We start from the raw sequence: 22566 nt of genomic DNA, 5'->3' as shown, positions 1-22566 counted from the left end.
TGTATGTGATTTTATTTCATAGATGTGGGAACACATTCATTTCTATCATAGTCTTATAAATTCCAAAGAACATTCATTTCAAAAAATTGTCAAGGATTATATAATATATGCTAGAAAAAAAGAGTCTACAGTGGTGCCCCGCTAGATGAATGCCTCGCTAGACGAAAAACTCGCTAGACGAAAGGCATTCGCTAGCGGAAGGCTGCCCTGCAAGACGAAAAAGTATGGGGCTGCCTCGCAAGACGAAAAAAAAAAATTTCGTCGCGAAAACTAGCGGTTTGCATTGGTGCTTCGCTAGACGAAAAAATCGCTAGACGAAGACACTCGCAGAACGAATTATTTTCGTCTAGCGAGGCACCACTGTACTTAGATGTATTGATCTTATACTGATTTTTAAAAGGGCTTTTGATAATGAAAAACGCAACAATATGCATGGATAGTAATGAGTAATTAATGATCTTTATGTTTATGTATAACCAGAAGCTTTAAGACACTGAACCTATTTCAATTTCTAATTTGAATGTGAAAACTGGCATTGGTTAGTATGCACATTTTTATTTAATATTTGTTCTCTCAGGCTTTCTATTCCATACTAATTGCATTCAGAAGTGGTATATTCCAGACTTTAAAAAGCACAGTGACAAGCACTTCACCCCCTCGGTTCTTTTTCCAATGCATGGATTTAAATATATGTTATTTAATTACAAAAGTTGGAATATTTGGAACTGAACTCATTTTCTGTGGAAGTGATTTCTTGCAGCATGATGCTTGTCAATTTGTAAACAATGCTCTCATTTTTAATTGTGCATATTCTAATTGTGTATATGTGGGTCCTGTCCCACATAATCACATGACACAGCACACAATGGAAGTGCCCATCAACTTTGCCCCCCTCAAATATTTTACTGGGGGGCTGGCAAAACCTCGGCCCCAAGGAGTTGGCTCCTATGGGAGGATGATTAAACTGCACTGGTCTGACAAGGTTTTTTCCTGCACATGGTGCTGCTGTGCCACAAGAAGGAAGCGGGGATGAGGGAGGGTGGGGTGAGGGAAGAAGTCAGAGAATATGACGTGGTGTCTAGTTGTGTATAAATTCCCTCTGTCTTATCTGACAGAAAACCCATTCTTTAAAAAAAACAAAAAACGATCTAGGTGTAAACTTTGCTTAGCTCTTTTTTACCCTGCGCCACCTTTGCTCGTTAACATTACATATGTTAAAAATGAAGGAGCCTTATACTCAGGGTCGGATTTAGGTTTGATGAGGCCCTAAGCTACTGAAGGTAATGGGGCCCTTTATGCAGCAGGTGGGGCCCATTACTTACATCATACACTGTTGCTGTATGTAGGTTTTATTTGTTTTTTATCTTATATTTTGGAAATGTACATCGGTTTTTTTCTCCTTTAAATTTTTTGGGGGGCCCCAAGAATGGGGCCCTAAGCTATCGCTTGTTTAGCTTATACATAATACGTCACTGATACTATCTGCGTTATCTTCGGTAGGGAATGCTCCTTATTCTGGAACTTCCCTCATGCCATTCTGTGCCCTATATTTTCACTGATCCTCAGGCGTTTTTAAGCGAATGTCCCTTTATTAAAAGAGAGCTAGAGAACCAGCAAAGCCCCGAAAATCTCAGCCACTGCCTCAAGAAAAACAGGCGCCGGCTTGGGAAGGGAAGAGGCGTTTTAACAATTGCACATAAGTTGCCTCGTTTTGCTGATTAAAGGCGGCTGTGTGATTCTTGCCCTAATATCGAAAGGGGCGAGATTGGGAAAGAAGAGGAGGGAAGATTGAGTTCTCTCTTCTCTTCAGCGCCCAGCTTGAATCCTCTCTGCTCAGAGATGCGAGCGGGCGGCGTGGCTTTTGCAGGCGCGCGGAGAAGCGCTGAGGGAAAACCGCCCGGAGGGAGATCCGCCCCCCTCGGCGGGGCTGCTTAACAGGAAGCGGCTTTTCCCGCGCGCTGGCCCTCGCGGGCGCTTCTGGACTTAAAACTACCCGGCCAACGGCTCCTTGGCACCCCTTCGGCGAGCGCTGCTCATAATGCAGTACTGATGATGGAGGGGAAAAGGCGGGAATCTGCGGAGGGGGAAGGTGAGGTGGTGGGGTGGCTGGTCAGCTTCAGCCACCACGGTTTAAAAGAATGTCCGCCGCCCGCTCCAGGTGGCTGCGTGAGGGCTGCTTCTTCACCTTTTATGTTGTTGCCATCAAGTTCGTCCCAAGCCTGGGACACTGGTGTTTACAATAAGCAGACATGGCAAGGAAAAATAGCAAGCCCTTGTGAAATAGTTGTGTACTACACACAGGGGTTTCAGACCTGCAAAGTGTGAAGCACCCCATATTCCACCATGTCTACATGGAAGCCACCCTTGGCCAGTGTTCTCAGATGTGTCAGGGCCTATTATTTATTTATTTATTTATTTGCCGCCTATCTGACTGGGTTGCCCCAGCCACTCTGGACAGGCAGACTTTTCACCCACTACTGGTGAAAAGGAGACACCATGAGGCTTCGAACATCTTCATGCTGGGCCAATAAAGTGTGTGTGTGTGTGCGCATCAGTACAGGGGAACCTGTGGCCTTCTATTTGTTGTTGGGTAACTACAGTACTCCTGTCAGCCCCAGACAGCAAAATTTAAGAGCCAGGGATGAGGTGAATTCTAATCCAACAACACCAGCCACCCCTGATATACACAATACTATATAGAGGTGCATTCAAAGCAGCAGTACAGATCTATATTGCACTGTCACTTGAGGTGAAGTAGAGGTGTGTAATTGCTTCAGATACAAGTAAATATACCCTTAATCAGTAATGAGGTCACCACCACAACACATACTTTAAAAAATCTCCTTTGTTTCAGGTAGGCAAATGGGAGATCATAGGGCAAGGTTATCCAGATGCAAACATAATATTTCAAAGTGGCACAGTTGTAAAAGCTTGATGTGAAATTTTTGGAAGGTCTATATAATCATAGAATCATAGAGTTGGAAGAGACCACAAGGGCCATCCAGTCCAACCCCCTGCCAAGCAGGAAACAAACACACAAAAACACATTTTATGCCCCTCAACTGTACTTTTTGTTACCGGTATTTCTTTATAATGTATATTAGCATCTTGCATCTAGTCTGCCAATAATACCTATTTGGCTTGCACAATAGGGTCTGTTTCTGATTTGGAACTGTATCTCAAAACTTTATATGTTTAAGTACTGAATGTGGAAATATTAAAAAGGTACCTTTATTATTAGTATAGTAATAGACTAAGTAATGGGAAATCATTTCCCAAACTACATATGATGATATTTAAAAAACAAGTCCATACTAGTGTAAGAATATGTACTTTCTCATAATACATAGAAGTTTCTGTCACAAACAATGGAAAGGTTTCAAGTATCGCTAAGGCAAATAGATAATTCATGTTCAAGTAACAGTGGTCTAATAAAAAAACCATTTAAGCGCTTCAAATGCATAGAAAAAGTTGCAACTCTATATTGATTGCTGTTGATAGTGTTTATATGTTTGAAGATCAGACATGCACAGCAGTACTACTGAAGAAAAAATAATTAAGATCAGTTAAAGCAAATTGGCATTTGAATTTAACCAGTACCCCCCTAGGTGGTTAAAAGTGAAAACACAAGTGGATGATTCTCCATTATGCCATTGAAAGTTTACATTTCAATTGAGGATTCTAATCCATGCTAGTTACTGTCTGTAAAAACCAAGGGTGAGTTTGTAGTGTGGGTTTACAGCGTGCAAGAGTGAGATACACCGTCCAATATGTAAGTGATCAGTGAGCATATGCTTAGGATTGGAGTCTTATGTTGGATATGATTCGTTGCTTATTTTTGTTTGTTTATTTTGAAGCTGAAACAGCTACCAAGATGAAAATTGGCCCAGGACAAATAGATGTCTCTACAGAGATCAAATACTACCAATCTGAAAGTTTAACTGTACCTATGGAAAGTCATATAACTTTTAGTAGAATTTCAAGAATAGATAATGGACTTGTGAAGACCTTTAATTCCGAAATTCTTAGTCCAAAGAAAGATTTAATTAATAAACCAGTTGAAGAAGAATTCTATTCCAGTCAAGATACCTGCTTGAGTTCTATGGCTGAAGCTGCGCTGAATCGCGGGAAACATACTCTGAATAGAGAAAATGAACATGCAATGTTTGAAGTTAAAATGCAGCCATGTACACAAGAGTTTTGTGATGAAGTCCTTGGAAAATATCAGAAATTACCAGAAGCGACTCTTTCAGAAGTGACAACATGTGCATATTTACCACAGTTGCAACTGTGCTCACAGAATATCCATTTTCCATCTTCCCTAATGGCAGAACATAGAGGTTCCATGCTATCTCTTGGCACCAGTACTGCTGATGGAGCAGTCAATACAAATGTAGAAATGATACCAGTAAGACTGCTTTTTTAAAATACCTGAATCATAATATATGTGCTTTGAATTAATCATTGCATTTTAGTTGCTTTAGATAAAAATTCAGCATCATTTAATGTAGGGCAGCTTAGAAATATTGCATTATGATACATGGGGAATATATCATGATGCATTTTAGTCCTAATTAGATACATTTATAGTTCTTCATGTCCTGAAAATGGTAACAATGCTGCTGTCCCACTGACAGCAATCCCACTCAAAGGAGGAAGGTCCATCCTAAGAAGGAGAACAAACGGGACAACATTTTGGGATTTAAAATTGGCCACATACTCTGCATAGGCATTGGGCGTGTATCCTTCTCAGCCTCCTGATGGAGGACTGAGGCATGACAGGATCGATCATGGGATATAGATAAGATATAGATAATACTTGTTATAGTACTATTACAGTGTATAATTGAACATTTTAAAATATTATTATTACAGCACAAATAGTTTTGTATATTAAGTTCGAACAGTATGTTTGCTTTCCTAGGTATTGAGAACAATAACTTCAACTGCAGATGCAAAAAACTGTGTTTCTTGTGACCAAATCAAAGGAATTATTAATAGTTCTACAATGTCACAAGCCATACCAGAGTGTTCTGGTGGTAAGTGTTTATGAAATATCCTTTCATAGTTGCATCTTTTGTTTTGGGCTTTTTTGTCCCAGATAATATTGCAAATAAAACATTTTTACCTTTAGCTCTTTTACTAATTTAAAGGAATCAGAAATGGAGGTCTTTTTTCTACCAATTATTACATTAAAGGAAACTGTAACTTTTTGCCCTATATTTGCTGTTTACTGATTACAGTTGGAAACTTCACATTTGGCATCCAAGTTGTTTCAGTTGCAACTTGTTTTCTAAAGCTTCCAAGAATGGAAGGCACTTGCAGTGAATGTAGCGCTTTTCAGAAACAGAACTGTTCTTTGTTCTTTTAACAGCTATGTGATGGATAGAGATCCATGTTAAACCTATTCTATGGAAATACAATTCTGGGGAAGGTTGCACCTGTTGGCATTCTGTATGTCCCCTTATTTACATGGAGCCCCTGATTTATCTTTGCCCCATCACTCCACCTGCAAAACAGGATACAATTTGCACAGGATACAAACCATATTCAAATATTATATGTGTGTGCCCTGTTGAAAATCCTGTTGGCATCCTGACCATCATTTACTGAAAAGTTAACAGCCATTCACTTTAAACCCTTTTGTGAGCCTAAATTTTCCAGTACTGTACATTACAATGTGTAATGAGGTCCCTTCATTTTTTCCTTAGGAAGTTATTTTTTGATGTTTCATTTTCAAATACTTCATATTTTCATTTGAATTTACAGTATATTCATTTGAAACTTATGTTTCAAATGTATTGTAAAATAATTTAGATTGTTTTATCATATAAAAAATTACTATAAAGAAATTACCCCTGTGAAACCCCTTTGAATGGATTTGAAATACAGTTGTACCTTGGATCCCAAACGCCTTGCGAGTCGAACGTTTTGGCTCCCAAATGCCGCAAACCTGGAAGTGAGTGTTCCAGTTTGCAAATGTTTTTTGGAATATGAACGTCCTATGTAGCTTCCATAGCTTCCGATTGGCTGCAGGAGCTTCCTGCTGCCAATCGGAAGCCGTGCTTTGGTTTTCAAATGTTTCAGAAGTTGAACAGACTCCTGGAACGGATTCCGTTTGACTTCCGAGGTACCACTGTAAGGGGAAATGGGTTTGAATTGTACCTAGGAAGGTTGCTGTTTCCACTTGCTCTTCTTTTTCTAGACTCAATTGCTTATACTCAACTTCAAATGATGGTGGTTTTATGAGTTATATTGTAACAGTCATGGGATATAACCAATAACATTCTGATTAGATTGAATATCTAACTTTGTCCACATAATTTTATTTTCAACTCGAATTTTGTGTTGTAGAATCATGCAACGGTATCACTGTTTTATCTCAGGATACTGCTGCTGTTTGTGATGAGATTGTAAGTATATACTATGTTTTACTACTTGTTAGGATAATGTGAGTTGGATCCACAGTGAGTTGCATAGGCAGATGTCCCCCAAATTTTTGTCTGTCCCCCCTCCCCGCAACCTCTGCTTTGATGGTTTTGAATGGGTCTGCATAGCCAGACCTGACTTCTCTAGAAATGGATGAAGCCATTGTATGAATCCAAGTTGGGCAAAGACACTCCTGGTTACAGCTGCCTCCTGAACATCCAGTTATAATGGGAACCAGGATGCCAGAGAAAAAGTACCATGGGTGCATTTAGGACACAGACACAGAATTAATATCTGTATTGAATCCTTAGCATCCAATAACATTGATTACTTGATACAACTTCTGTAATTTATTCATACTATTATTTAAATAACTCAAAGCAATGTGGAATGTAATTATTTATTTCAGGTTATTTTTTCCATCCTTTCTTAGTTCTTTAGAAGTAAGTGGGGTTTTTAAAGATAGTGGTAATAATGACAATTTTAATTTGCTATTCTACGTATCAATTTGATCATAATGCTTCCTATCAATTTAAACAACTTTAATTGCGTGGTCAGGCAGAGTCCCCCAAACCCCAGGCAGCCCCCGAGCGGAATAATGACACAAGACAACGTGCTATGGGATTAAAAATTGGCCACAACTTTATTAAGATTCAGATGGGAGACCTTGGCTCAGGCATTGGGCGTTTATCCTTCCCAGCCCCCAGCCAGGGATCTGGGTAATTTCAGGGATATCCAGCATGTGGGGGATTGGGCTAGCTCTGGAGAACATATGTTCAAGCAGATAGCCCGCCCCCCTGTTCGCCGCCGCTGGAGGGGGAGGGCAATGATAACCTCTGGGCCTATGGCCAATGCCTCCCCCCAAGACCCCTTTAACAGGAACCCTGGTATCAACGACGCAATGGGGGCGTGGGGTCACTGCCCCACCCCCACCCCCATTTAGGAAGATGACTAAAGGATTCCACCCAAGGCCTGCAACCGCCAAAGTTGTGACAAATTGCTACGGGAAAGGTGAAACCTGCCAATGCAGGGAAATTCCTTTCCGGCCCTTCAGCAGCGGCCTTGACATAGCAGCGCCTGCGTACCTGTGGAGAAGAGGTTAACCTGCAAAATGAAGAGTTAATTGAGGGAGTGGAGGGTGGGAGAAGCTCTGGAGCTGACTGCTGCTTCTCAGGTATGCTACACCTTCTATTATGTGTGCTGTGTGGTCCCTCCTCCTACATGGCCAATCCCCCGGCAACACCTCCCCACGCGGGATTGGGCAGCTGACTGGGGTACGCGGAGACCACAGGTATCCAGCCCGGAAAGGTGGTGCCAGCCCGAACTGCCAGGTGCTGCTCTGGGATCCTAGGGGGCTGCCCACGACCACGCAAAATGCGCACCCCATTTGATGTGGGGAACGGTCATTTTTTTCAACACCAGTTTTTTAACAGTGCAACATACTGTGAGCATATCCTTTAAAATACGAAATTGATTATATTTCAGGCTGAGGTCAGAGAAGCAGTTGTTAGCATTACAGCTAATAATTCAGATGAAGCAGTTTTTCAAAATTCAAATGGTGAAGAAATCAGCCATAACCTAGCAGCTTCACAAAATGCAATGGAGGAACCTACCTGTTCACAGAGAAATTATGCCAGTCCTCAAGTGGTAACTGCTGTGTTTTTACTATATAAGAACTTGCACAGGAAAACTTTTCCAATAGTTTTTTGTTGTCTATGATTTTATTAGAATGAAACTGCAAGGCTCTTAGTAGAGTAGCTTCCTCTTAGTGGTGCCATGTAGGCAGTAAGAAAACAATGACCATTTTATAGTTCTGTTTATAGTCTTGACTATATGTGTGTGATTAGATGCTTCTTCAGAGCAGCATTATGGACTGTCATCTGCTTTACATAATCTACCCTTCCCAGCCAATATATTTCCTTTGCTTTGTTCCAAGTTCTTTTTCTCATCAACTGTTTCTGCTATGTTACATTTTTAATTATTTAATGCACAATCCTAAGCAAGCTTTCTCAGAAGCAAGATCCTCTGAGTTCAGTAATGGTTTAAGTGTCTTAGGCGCTGGTTATTTAGGTCCATTCAAATCTGGCTTCCAGGCAAGGTTTGGAATGGAGAACACTTGCCACCCTAGTGGATGATTTATGCCAGGGAATGCTTCAGTACCATTGGCCTTCGTATCCTTCTAAAGCAAATTACTAGGATGGGACTTAGAGGCACAGTATGTTGTGTCTCTGTTCCATTCTGGGATAATGGATTCAGAATGCACTGCTGGGGGGGACTTCTATTCTACCCCTTGGTTGCTGGCTTCAACTTCTATCTTGTCTGTATGATTGTTAACATTTGTATAAAACCACTGGGATAAGCCATCTGATGGTTTAGGCTTCAGTGTAATCAGTATGCTAATGACATTAGTATGCTGATGACACACAGCTCTACCTCTCTTTTCCTTAACTTAATCCCAGGGAGGTAGTGGCAGTTAAGAATGTGAAGGTTATTTTTGGGATTATGAAGGCAAAGAACCTGATGAACCTGAAGTGCAGGGGTGCCAACTTGAATTAAATATTGGGCAAGTAAGCCCCACCCCGCATAATAAATCACATGACATGATGCATGCACACCATTTGAATGGCAATACCCTTCAACTTGGAGGGGCTCACCCCCTCAAATATTTTATGGGGGACAAAGCCCCCCAGCCCCTCAGGTTGGCTCCTATTAGAAGGTGGAAGTCCTGTTGGCTGAGAAATCTGCTCAGCTGGGTGGTGTGCAGCTGGTTCTGGGTGGGGGATGCACTCCCCCGAAGCAGGAGTGGATAACTTTGTTCAGCCCAAGTGTCACATTCCCTAGTGAGCAACCATCCAAGGGCCACATGCCAGTGGTGGGTGGGGCAATGGATGTTAATTTTATCTTTGTACAAAGAGGCTTGCCACACAAATGACAGTGCTATATCTCCATCCAGACAAGCAAGAGGCATTGTTACAGTTCAATGACATATTCAAAGTGGGGACGGGGACAGAAACCTGGAGGATGGAATGCAGCAAGACATGTGAGGTGTGTGGTCTGGGGAGGAGCCATGGCCAGAGGTTCCCAAGGGCTATAAACCCAGCCTGAGGTTCTGCAGCCCAGCCCAGCCATAAAGTCTTTTCCTCTGGACTCAGCAATATCAGTGAGGTCACTGGTGGCCTCTGTGGCAAGGAGTGCTTATTACCAGCCTGGGCTTACTCCTTATCTTCAGCCCTATCTGAAGGAAGCATAACTTGCAAGATCAGTTGCATGATCAGCATTGGAGGCCCTGCTCTCTGGCCCATCAATAAGAAACATTAGGTTGACAGAAAGCAGGGACAAGACCTTCTCAGTGGTGGCTCTGTATTTGTGGAATGACCTGTGAGAAGTATGTATGAATCCTTCACTGTTGATTTTTAAGAAAACTTTTTTAATTTCATATTTTTATTATGTTGTATATTGATGAAGTTTTGATGCCCATTTTAAGGAGTGTAATATGGATTTTAATCTGATGGGGTTTTTTTTTAATTGATTATGCAATTCAGATCATCTGCCAGTTGAAGGGTGGTACTCATATACTTTGTATAAACAATACAGACACAAGAGAATTAAAAGCAGTTCATTTGGTCCCCCAGTATCAAGACCAGCCTAAGTATCCTCAGACAGGTATTGAAATTTTGGAAAATATAAACTCTCTCTCTCCTCTCTCTCTCTCTCTCTCTCTCTGTGTGTGTCTGTGAAATTAACAACAAAATGCATTGTGTTAGGGAAATCTGATTGGCAAAAATGTGGATTTGAGGAGTATTTCATCTAAAAATATGTATTTACACTAAAATGCTGACAAATTTTATTGAAAATTCAAAAAATAAATAAATTACAAACTGATGTGGAAATGTAGAGAACCAAACTGAATTCCTGAGGGAATTGAAATTGACAGATTCATGCACCTTTAATCACGAAACAATAATATTTTTCCTGTCTTCTCATCAGGGCAGTTTTGCTGGATTCCCCCACTTTTGTAAAATATATGTATTTCAACACAGATAATTATTTGTATATTTAAATTATGTTTTTGTTAAACACTATTGTTAATTTCTATATACTGTTGAAAACTGTCTTGAGCATCTTTGAACAGAACAAAAACAAAGAAATCCAAAGGTGCTTGAAATGAACACTTTGAGGGAACAAGTATAATACTAATGAGACTGCATTATAGTGTTCAGATAGCACAGCCAGAGAGTGGACAACCACTAAGGACATAAAATGTAAATAATCACCTAAAGGTATGGATATGGGGGACCTGAATCATAAAAAAGATCCAGCCATTGTGAACATTCCCTTCACTAACTTCACCAAGGGATGTGCAGAGTATGCTGAACAATCTTGCCACCCAACCATGGAATGCTCAGGTGCCTTGTCTCATTGTTTTATTTATTGCCAATATAGATCCTGTCTGTATACTTTCAGCAAGCTTAATCACAGACAATATCCAGATGACATCTGTAAAACTCAAATATTTATAATCCATAGGGCAATTTTCTGGGGAAAGCATCATCTTTTCTAAGTTATAAAATATAATGCTCTTAGCATTGGGAAAATGCAATATTCTCATAACAGAAACATGCAGTTAGGGGATATTTCTAGACTGAGCTCAACAGTTTAGGAACAAAATAAGGACTTGGTCTACCATGGAATCATGAGTGTAGAAAGGCTTCTTGTAAATTGTGTATGCTTTGCAAGGGAGAGTTCTGTCTGCATTTACCCAAACCATCCACATGATGTCACTGTTCAATCAACTATAAAGGAATCTGATAATTTTAATAGATCAATATACCGGTAGTAATGATAATATTTCAATAACCATTCTTTTCACAATCTTGTTATATAGCAATCACTGTCTCTGAATGATGACAATTCAGTAAAGTTAAATATGAGAAGAAGGTGTCTTTCTTAGGTTTCTTTTCAAAATCTTGATTGTCAGGAGCACCTCTGAGCAAAAATTTACTAATTGTACATTTTTAAAATGCACTCAGACAATTTTTCCTCAAACCACACATTTTAAAAATTTGGGTCTGAGACTAACAGTGCAATCTTATGCATGTCTACTCAGAAGTATGACCCATCAAATAGTAGCTCACTGTGCATCCAGACCAGTTTTTTTTTCATACAAGTAGTTATTATCACACTTCCTCCTTGGACGTGCAGTCCACATCATATGACTTACAACCCTTTTCTATCTGTTTAAAGTACAAAGAAGCAAAAGCTTTTCTAAGACTAGACTTGCATTGCCAAATAGAAACATTTCCAGTTATTGTTGCACCCATTTTTTCATTATTGGAAGGATTTTTTATTTTGACCTTTTAAATTTTGACAATTACTGTTGCACCCATACATGTGAACACCTTTAGCTTTTTAGAAGAAGCTAAGACCAGCCTTTTCATTATTCTCCACACCACTATTTCAAAATAAATTCACTCTTTGAGGGACCCAATTCTTGCCATAGGGCACATATTTTTTGAGCTGGGGAAAGGGGATTAGATTTGCACAAAATTATATAAATATATAAAACGAAGGCTGATAGTCATGAACATGGAAGTGCATGTGAAAGTGAAATGTGCAAAGATAAGTGTTGGGACAGCTATCTAGAGATGCTTTAGACACAGCCTCAGAAGCTTGGCCCCCAAACTGCTGCTGTTCCTACTTAGTGAACATAAGCTGCTTTATGCCATCAAGCCAATGGTTCATATATCTCAATATATTGCAGCAGCAATCCTGCATTTCAGGCAGTCTCTCCAATTTGTATTTGGAAATATCAGGAGTTGAACATGTATATTTTGCATGCAAAGCATGGCTTTACAACTAAACTACCACCATCCCGGGCTTCTGGAGCTTGTTGTGTGTGTTTTTCCCCTCTGTTTTTCCCCTCTTTATATTTGTGTGAAATAAATGCAATTTGATTTGGAAAGATAAATATATGGAAAATGTCAAACTTCTTTAGTATAGTTAAAAACTTAATTCTAAATTTTATTTATGCTAAAGAAGTAACTGTTTATATCTCTTAGTTCCTCTGAAATGTAGGTCATTTATCCAAATATGTATTTGGTTAAATCTATACATTGCACTAACCTAAATGAAATATTTTCTTATTAGATGCAAGTAATTCTGTAACATCTGTACTGGGACAGTTTTTACCAGTTGGAGGTAAACTGAATGTCTGTGCACAAGAGGTAAGTGTTACTTTTGCCCTTGGATAAGAGTTTTTAATTCGACATTCTCAAACTGCATACCATGCCTCTTTCCCAGTCTACCAAGGGATATGCAGATTGTGCTATATGTTTTAGTACCCAACCATTGCCTGCTTTGATGCCTTGTCTCATGTTTCTGCTTTGTTGCTACAGGCAGGCCTAGTTAGAATGGGCCATATTCAACTAACCTGTTGTGCTAGTGGAAGCTGTTGCCAGTATTCCTGCTAGTGCAACAGGAATTCTGCCCCTCTCTTCCCTCTGTGCTCCCCAAATCTCCTCTGGAGGGTTGGGAGGTGTTATGAGGCATGCATCTGAACCCTCATGCCTTACCACCACACACGTGTCTTCAATGTACAGCTCAGGGGATTGCGACCTTTTGCATGGAAGTAGTTCGTGTGTCCATTAAAAATGGATGTATAGCTTTAAGCCTTATGCCTAATAAAGAACTTAGCATACCAGGAAGTAGAGAAAGATTGGTCTATTTCACAAAAATGAAGAAACAGAGTTAGGGTTGCCATACATCTGGAATTTCCCAGTGACACCTGGAATACTGTGGTTGAATGGCATAAAAACAACAACTTTTGTGTCCAGATTGTCACTTTTTGAAATATGGCAACCCTAATATAGATGCTGCTTCAGACAACACGGTTATACATATACACAAGCATTAAATACATTCATTAAGCATACACAAACCTTAGATCTAAAGAATAAAAGTCTGTTACTAATCCAAAGCCTGCAGGGTATGTGTAACAATGTGCCACAGACCCACAATAAAAAGAGAAGACTATAAGGGAGAGAGAAAGATACCTGATCTGGAAGCAAGCAGATTGCAGAATCAAGGATGGAGATCTGTGTCTCCTGTGATAATTATTAGGGGCAACAAAGTAGCCTTTTTTTCTTGCACTAGTGCTCCAAAATTTGGAGCTGCTTCCAGTCAGCAACATGAAAATAGTGTCAATACTTAAGAGTATAAATTAAAGGCAAATATCAATCCCAAAATACCATTTTTCCTAAAGTATATTTCACTTTTCCATGACTTGTTCTAACATTTATGAAGGTGATTTATAAATATTTTATCTTGATTATTTAATCTACTATTATAATCTTTTTGTTTTTTAAATGTATATGAAAAGTTGACAACTAAATACAAATGGAATATCTGGTTTGTATTTTGAGCAGCTTGATAATGGATCCATATATACATGCCATTCAGATAAAAATCTTCCAGAGCCAACAAAACTGACCTTAGTTGGGTAAGAAAGTAATATTTTCATATATATATATTTGTCAATAGCTCTAATAATAAGACATTGAATTTATACAAATCCCTACAATACTGAAAAGCTCTATACCTTAGTCAGGCTAGCTTTGTCTGTTACCTCCAGATTTCAGATCTTATTGGTAACTGTTAAATATTACTGATTTTTGTAAAACTACTCACACTCCACTAATGGTGTTAGTATTTGAAATATTCAAATCTGTTGATTGTGTGGAGTAGGTGTACTTAATTGGTGTTATCAAAAAGCTGAAATTTGACCCTAAATTTATAAATAAAATATAAGAAGTATATAGTGATTTGTTTGATAAATAATCTTGATTTTAATCAAATTAGTCCACAGTTGGGGATGAAGCAAGCATAGCTGTCAACTTTCGGATTTGAAAATAAGGGATCAGCAGCCTCACCTATGACAGTCACATGACAGTGGTGGGCGGAGCCAGAAGCAAAAGTGGGCGGAGCAGCTAGAACGCAGCGTCCGTGCTCTTCCCTGGATCAAGCTGCTTTGGGCTGCTGCTGCCGCCGCCGCCGCCCACCCCAAACACAGCTCTTGTTTTTGCCCCTCACCCCTTTGGCTCTTCTGAAGCAGCCATCGCCGCAGCCCGAGGACCCCCCCCGACAAAGTCTGAAGTTTTATCTGTTCCCCACCTCGCCACTTGTTTGTTAAGGCGTGCGGGAGGGGGGGGTTTAAAATAAGCCACTCCAAGCCCTTTCTGCGCCCAGGACAGCTGCCTTGCCCCGCCGCTGCCTCCTGCCAGCCCAGCGCTCCCTTGCGCGTGTCTGAGACTCCCCCCCCCCGCTTCGCCGGGCTGCCAGCTCATCTTGCTCCGTTTACTTCCCCGAGAGTTGGAAGTTGGAACTTGAGGAAGCCTTGGACCAAGCAGGCTAAAATATTAACAGCAAACCTGCAACTAGGAAAAGATGCACTTGCAGGCTTCCTTCGCCACAGTCTGGAGCCGATTCAAAGCTCCAAGATCTCTGGGAGGGACCAGCGAGTGGCAGCCGAGGCAGCCAATGAAGGCTCAGCTAGGTGGTCTTCCCCCCCCCTTGTTCTGCTTCCCTGGCTTACAGCATCCAATCCTTAAAGGCAGGAGGCGGGATTTCTTCGCTGCAGCCTTTAACCCTTCATCGCCCGTGACTTGTGAGCTGGGCAGAAAAAGCAGTCCTTTGAAACTTAAAAACCCGGTATTATTTTCAAAAATACGGGAGAGCAGCAGGAAACGCGTTTAAAAACGGGAGAATCCCGCCAAAAACGTGATACTTGACACCTATGGAAGCAAGGCTATCAACATTCTCCTCTTTTGTTTGTTTTGGCCATTGAACCCTTGGCACAATATATTCAGCATAATCCTGAGGAGGTGGTGATGGGAAATGGTCCCTCTGTTGACTTATATCCAGGTCCTACCTAGGTTGATTTTCTGCTCCTTCAGAAGCCTCCCATCCCACCCTACTTTGTTAGGAGGGGCTCCAGCCCACCAGAGGTTTTGGGAGCTGCAGCGGTGGAGGAAGGATAAGTTCAGCTTATTTTAGGACCCAAAGCATTATGTTTCCCTCTGTATAACAGAAGATTGAATGATGATTTGTTCAAGAGATTCATTACTCTTACAGCAAGTGATGTGGAGGACTTGGGTTAGCAAAACAAGGTTCTGTGACTGGAGTAATAGTTAGGAGTCCCATTTTTCACCCAGTAAGTGGGTGTCATCTCTAATAATCTTTCCAAGACATTCAATATATAATTTTTAATTATATATCTAATAATGTGCTTCTTTTTTAAAAAATTGCAATGCCTAGGTTACCTTGCAGCTCCTGGGATACAAAGTCAAAAAAGCCTTGCAACTGCACTAAATCGCAGTGTCTCAAATTGTAAGTAAACAAAATATTGAAGTATCTATTCTTAGTGTAAAAAAACCTCCAAATGTAATTAATTTATTCCTGCCACATGTATTAAACTGAAGCCATGGTGCTAAACAAGACTTTGATATAGAACAGGATACTAATTTACCACAGCTGAAACTGCATTTTTCTCTTCTTTTTATGCACAGTGCTTAGCCTGATGCATACAAAGTAATGCCTGGAACATACACTTCCGGAAGCATGTTGAAAAATAAGCAAAATAGATACCATGACAAAATAACTGTATCTATAGTAGTTTGTAGTACTATATATATTAAGATAATATAAAAAATAGAGGCTCTGATACATTATGTTCCTTGCTTTCTTCTAACATTGTAATAGTAAAAAAAAAAATTGGTTTTATATACCAAATGCATGTTGAAAATGTATCAGCCTTTTTTATCTGATATTCATTCGTTTTCCTCTGCCACTCTTTAGTAGGTATCTTGAGTAAAGGTTCATGTAAATGTTTACATATGGAATGGGAAGATTACTTAATAACTTGCAGTAAATAGGACATAAATAATGCTGCTTTAGAATAAAAAGGAGACAGAAAATATCTAGAAGGGAAACTATAGAGAATGGGATCAGCAACCTCCCATTGAAAGCACTTGCATGAAATGTTGGTTGCTGGATTGGTTGCAATCTTCAGAACACCAAAAAAATTGGGGACAGAAAAAAACAAAATCATAGATGCACAGATAACCACATGACTACATGAACCATCCTTGAAAATGATGAACTATAAAATGTATTTCATATGCTGCCTTTGTTAAACACAGATACTGTGATTGCTTTGCCAATGGTGATTTCTGCAGTAACTGCAACTGCAATAATTGTTATAACAATCCACAGCATGAACTAGAGAGGATTAAGGCAATTAAGGTAATACAAGTATCATTATCTACTTTTTATTATAAATAACATTTTATACATATTTGTATTTATTATTTTTGATGGTAGGCCCATCTATTTTGGCATTCTGCCAGATTTTGAAGGTGCGCCTGCTTACATAGGCATTGCTTTTATCTCTCATCTTGAGTCTCCTGTTTTAATTATTGTCCTGTTTCCTAACAAGAGACGAAGGAGAAATCTCCTCAGCAAGGGCTAAAAAGCTGGAAGTCCTCCTAGAGATACATGGGACCTCTTTACCATAGCCATACTTTTAGATTAGGGTTGGCTGAGCAATGCACAGAGCTGATGGGCCAAAGACTAGGAGATTGATAGAAATGTCCCCAGAAGCCTCTGAGTTCGTTTAAGAATCTAATGTGTACGTGATGGGAAAGAGTGTGTGGTTTTGAGATTTGCTTGACATTTTCATTGGGAGGACTGTACCCTAGTAGCTCTAGCGGAATAGCCTCCACAGACTTCAACATACAGTTAACATCTTGTCTCATGTTAACAGGTGGACCATATAAACAAGAACTTCCTTGATTGTTACCACCTGTAAAAAATAATTAATATGCCTTCAGAACAGCATAGTTTAGAAATAAAGTAAGCTATTAAAAGGTAAAAAAAAATTGAAATTCTTTCAATTTGAATGTCTTCTATATAAATAAAAAAATATTTGTTTTAGGCTTGTCTTGACAGAAATCCAGAAGCTTTCCTGCCAAAGATTGGAAAAGGGAAACTAGGAGATATCAAGCCCAGACATAATAAAGGATGTAATTGTAAGCGGTCAGGGTGCCTAAAAAATTACTGTGAATGCTTTGAGGTTTGTTCAATGAAATTTTCTAATTCTGCTTTATAAAAAATGTGTAACAGTGGTGCGATTCATCCAGTAATACTGTAGGCACTTATAAACTTTATCTGAGGGGAAACTCCCATAGAGTGTGCTCCTCATGGAAAACTGCAGGCTCTAGCAGCAGGTGCAAGGTTTAAAAGCAGCTAGACTATTGGGTGGCCACATGCAAAAAAAGACAGGGCATTTGTATCTTTACACCAGGTGAAACTTTTCTTCTACATCTACACAATTATTAATGGTGCAAGAGCCCTGTCTTTTGCATCTGCACTAGAAGAAAGGTAAATTGAAATATGCCAGCAAAATGAAGAGGGCATTTCCTATTCCGCCATGCAGGTATGATATACAGTATTTTACAAAGCAGTATGTGAGGGTGGTACAAGAAACCAAAGATGCTTCTTTGATGGTTGAAGTGATGAGTACCAGTATATCTTATTTATTTTTTAGTTATGTAACAAAATCTTTATCCTACTTAACTGTAAATACAACTCAGCAGTTTACAAAGAATACAAAATACACATTCAATTTGTCAATGAAATCAACTTTAGGAGAACCCAGAAAAAGGTCTTCTTATGGCATCTGAAGGTAAATGTGATACACATGAATATTAAAGGTAGGAGCAGCAAATCCAAGACATATATTAAGAACAGATTAAGAGCAGATTCATTAATGAGTCCCATACAAGACTTTTATAGGTCAAACCCAGCGATTCAGATTGTTTCTGGAAACAAGTTTGATACTTGAATTGTGCCTATGGAAATAATTAAGCTTTTTTAAAAAAACTGCTAGCCAGTGTCAGTCAATCTGGATCCATATTCTAAGCTAACTGACATTTCTTAGTATACTTCAAAGAGAACTCCACATACCACTAGTAGTGGTGAAATATAGTTTGTTTATCACACTATAGTATTCTTTGTAGCAATTACCAATGATATTGGAAGCATACTTCCAAGGAATCACACAGGTGGAATCTATACACATAAAAACGGTTCTGAAAAAGCTTTTTTTTAAATCATGTTTTAAAAAAACTTTGAATTTTCCATAAGACTCACTATTGCCATCTAGTGTCACATTGTATATTACACTTAAAACACGCTTAAAATGTTTTATTTGCAGCTGTATGGCTGAATCCTTGTATTGTAGCAGAGCCAGATCTTATATTATTTAATAGTATTGAGTGATTTATGAATTAGAACATTTTGCATCTTCTAGGCTAAAATCATGTGTTCATCAATCTGCAAGTGTGTTGGTTGCAAAAATTATGAAGAAAGCCCAGATCGAAAAACACTAATGAATATACCAAACTATATGGAAATTAAAAGTTATGAAGGAAATGACTCTGTATCATTTTCTAATTTTGAAATATTATCAAAAAGCAGAAAAGACAGGTAAATATTAAGGATTACCTATGTAATGTCCACTTTTTATCTAAGATATGTATCTTGAAATAGCAAACTTTTATATGCCATAGCACTGGTTTTAAACATATATGTAACAGCCTAGTTGTCTTTCCCTCTCAACCTCTGCTTTCTCCTTTCTAGATGTTCCATCTTACCTATGATTATTCTGTCAGAGCTTAGTAACTTGTTTCAGCTACAGGTTACTGCTGAGGTGAAGTTTGTGGCGCTGACTCTTTGGTACCAATATATGTTTGGTGTGTTTGTTTTTGAAGCTGAGTAAGCAACATATGCTTTAATTTCAGGCAGTCTAATGTGTGTAGCTGGAAAGTTGGCAGCTTTGCTAAAATTGTGGGAGCAGGGTTGTAGACAAGCCTTCAAAAACTTCCTTATACAGCAGATTCTGATTTACCAATAATGTGCACCAGCAAGGGAAGCACTGCAGTAGGGCTTTTTAAAAACCTATTGAAATGGACAGAGTAGTTTATTTGGGAATGAAAGTGTCATGCTTGGTATATAAGGAATATTTTTTTAACAGCTCATTTACTGTTTATGTATGTTGCCTGTCTAAAGGCAGACCTACACATTTGGCAGCAACCTAGCTATGCTTCATGAGCTCTTGTGAGATTTTGGTGAGGAATCACTGGAAATTAGTGGTGCAGGTGGCAGGGTGTGTGGGGTACACATCGTGGCACCTCCTCGGGGGGGTTCTGCCTGAGGCGGCTGCTTTATCCTGCTATTGCATGGGTGGGAGAAGCTGGTAGCTTTGTGAATCTAGGTTGTTTCCCAAGAGTTGAAAAGTAGCCTGAGCAGAGCATGATTTGCAGTGAAGAAATGGCAGGTGAGGATGAGTGCTTAATCTTTTCTCTGCCTTTTGCTTCTGCCCTGCAACTCAGCCAGAGAAAAGTGACTGGGAGGAAGAAGAAGTTGCATGGGGGAAATGAAGCACTGTTAAATAGACAAAAATTCAACAGATTAAGCCTTTTGTAATGAGGAAATAAAATTTTGGGGGAAACTTCACCTGCTGACTTTGAGACATTATTAGTTAGTTATTATTTCAGTCTCTCCACACTCTTGCAAAAGAAAAAATAAGAATGCATATGGGACAAAGCATATGCAAATTTGTGCCCTTGTAACTGGCACAGAAAATCCTGTTTGGAAACCCTGAAAAGTTCAGCCATGAGTAAATTGGTAACTTCTCTTTTTCATTAATTTACTAATTTTTAAAGTATATATTGTTTTTTGTTCCAGTAGGCAGTCTAGTACGTGTATATCATGGGAAGTGGTTGAGGCAACGTGTGCCTGTCTTCTTGCTCAAGCTGAAGAGGCAGAAAAAGAAGCTTACTCTATTTGCCTAGCAGAACAAATGATCTTAGAAGAATTTGGAAGATGCTTATCACAGATTCTGCACTCTGAATTTAAATCCAAAGGGCTGAAAGTTGAATAATCTGCTTTAGATACAAATGCACAATGAACTGCAGTACTGCTTGAAATAGCCTTTGGCGTTGATAACATTTATAAAAAATAACTTACCATTCTTATTTTCATATCATTGCTACTTTTTATTTCCATATAGTGCTAGTTTACACAGTAGTGGCCAGCAAAGCAGGAGGGAGCTGCATTGCTTACCTGGCTTCCCAATCCAAAGGTCATTGTAAGTAACCAAGAGGGGGAGTGGGGCAGCAGTGGGGAGGTCAACATGGTGCAGGCTAATATTCCAGATTAACAGTATAATTAAAAGCATGTAAACTAAATTATTTTGGTTTATAAATTAACATTTCTCATTTTTCTGCTACTATAGGCCCAACTAGATTAACAAACACAGATTTAGATGTATTCCAGATAACTGGCTTGTAGAAAACACATTATATAATTTCTAAATTATTCTGAATTAAATTTGATTAGATGCAAGCTCAATATGTGAAAATAATTCCTAGTTAAAATATTTTTGTTTGAGTCAAGGACACTCACTCAAAACTTCCCTCCAAGTTTAATCATTTCACAGATTTCAATGAAAATTAGCCTGATTAATGGTGTCGTAAAAATGGGAGTGCCTCAGATGTAATTTGGTTTCTATTTATCTTAATGTTGATTTGTTTTAAAAGATTGCTTTCCATTTACTGTACTTTACTGGTTTTGTAATGATGAAAACTGATAGAAATTTTAGCTAATGGAACCCTTTATTAATAATTTTTCTTGTGCTAAAAGAGGAACATGCAGTAGATGTGAAAGTAAAACATTGAATTCATGACATTTGAGTCACAATCCGAATGATTTGCACCTCTGCGTGGCAAAACTTGCATTAAAGTTAGTGTTTAGTTAATATATACCCTTTAAAAAGTTTTTAACATTTTTGTTTTCAAGGAACAATTCAGAAGCTACTTAATGCTGGAACAGCCGCTTAAAGGACAATCCTACTGTACTATGCACTAATGGTAATACAGTAGTTCATTTCAGTTAGTTAACATGCAGTGCAATCCTATGCCTGTCTGTTCAGAAGTAAGTTCTATTGAGGTCAATGGGATTTACTCCCAGGTAAGGGTGTGTAATACTGCAGCTTTAACCATATGATATTGCTACAGAGCACAGCAATTTGTTCACAATAGTTATGGAATCCTTAGCTGAACTCTATTTCAATTGAAACAAAATAAAAAATCCTTCCAGTAGCACCTTAGAGACCAACTAAGTTTGTTCTTGGTATGAGCTTTCGTGTGCATGCACACTTCTTCAGATTCACTGAAATAGAAGTCACCAGACCCTTATATATATTGAGAGAGTGAGGAGGGGTATTACTCAGAACGGTGGTGGGAATGGGTGATTTTAATTGCTTATTCTATTTTAATTGCTTATTCATTGCTTTTAATTTTATATGAGCCTTTTGAAAATTTCTCCCAGTACCTGCTTCGATTGAATAGTGCATGGCATCACAAAATTCATTTTATAGCCTGTTAAGGTTTAAGAAAACCAAGATAGATGAGGAAAGTAATGTCTTATTTTACAAGTGCAGATGAGACAAGATTTCTCATTTTCTAATCATTTCCTCAGGCTTCTGTGCTTCTTACTATTTATATTAATAATACTTTTTAAACTTGTGCTAAATGAATGAACACCTTCACATCCCAGAAACTATCACAGAGGCAAGTAAGTATATAATTTAACTGGGAGTTTGCAAAGGTGATTAAATGTGTAATCAGTTCTCCAACTGATTGCAAACAGCACTCATTCCTCTCAAGTACTGCTGAGGATTGCAGTATAGAAGATCAGCATGAAATATAAATATATGTAGTTTTTGAACAATTTTTCATGATTGAATACCTAAACTACTCTAGCCTTGTAAACTATTCAAGTAAATAGCATATAAGCCAGGCATGCCCAACCTGCGGCCCTCCAGATGTTTTGGCCTACAACTCCCATGATCCCTAGCTAACAGCACCAGTGGTCAGGGATGATGGGAGTTGTAGTCCAAAACATCTGGAGGGCCGAAGGTTGGGCATGCCTGACATAAGCTATCACTCATGCTTGTTACTCCGTTGTAACATATTTCATCACCATCCATGTGCTCTGTGTTGTCAGCATTATTTACAT

At 39.0% G+C, this 22566-nt stretch overlaps 1 protein-coding gene across 3 annotated transcripts; it reads left to right on the top strand.

The window, feature by feature from the left end:
- Positions 1 to 1861: 1861 nt before the first annotated feature.
- On the top strand, positions 1862 to 21308 carry TESMIN (testis expressed metallothionein like protein). Of its 3 annotated transcripts, none has more exons than XM_033156228.1 (13): positions 1868 to 2089; positions 3858 to 4408; positions 4925 to 5039; positions 6355 to 6413; positions 7915 to 8076; positions 9972 to 10092; positions 12577 to 12653; positions 13854 to 13927; positions 15742 to 15813; positions 16626 to 16728; positions 17420 to 17557; positions 18797 to 18972; positions 20236 to 21308. In XM_033156228.1, exons 1-13 carry the CDS (start codon positions 2050 to 2052, stop codon positions 20426 to 20428), a joined length of 1881 nt encoding a protein of 626 aa, XP_033012119.1. In that variant the 5' UTR covers positions 1868 to 2049; the 3' UTR covers positions 20429 to 21308. The 3 variants fall into 3 exon arrangements, with proteins under 3 accessions (XP_033012137.1, XP_033012119.1, XP_033012127.1); XM_033156236.1 differs by lacking the exon at positions 1868 to 2089 and adding an exon at positions 2095 to 2188; XM_033156246.1 differs by lacking the exon at positions 18797 to 18972 and having other exon boundaries at positions 1862 to 2089; positions 20236 to 20347.
- The last annotated feature ends 1258 nt before the right edge of the window (positions 21309 to 22566 follow it).

This window comes from Lacerta agilis, chromosome 1 (assembly GCF_009819535.1).
Source record: "Lacerta agilis isolate rLacAgi1 chromosome 1, rLacAgi1.pri, whole genome shotgun sequence".
NCBI lineage: Eukaryota > Metazoa > Chordata > Lepidosauria > Squamata > Lacertidae > Lacerta > Lacerta agilis.
The sequence above is the reverse complement of the archived record's forward strand: the minus strand, read 5'-3'. Positions and strand labels throughout refer to the sequence as shown.

What these genes read in the sequence shown, in the direction of transcription:
- TESMIN (XM_033156228.1), top strand. Translation starts at nt 2,050, where the DNA reads ATGATGGAGGGGAAAAGGCGGGAATCTGCGGAGGGGGAAG. An exon ending in CAAATGTAGAAATGATACCA is followed by an intron (nt 4,409 to 4,924) that starts GTAAGACTGCTT and finishes TTGCTTTCCTAG; the next exon opens with GTATTGAGAACAATAACTTC. An exon ending in ACAAAACTGACCTTAGTTGG is followed by an intron (nt 13,928 to 15,741) that starts GTAAGAAAGTAA and finishes TGCAATGCCTAG; the next exon opens with GTTACCTTGCAGCTCCTGGG.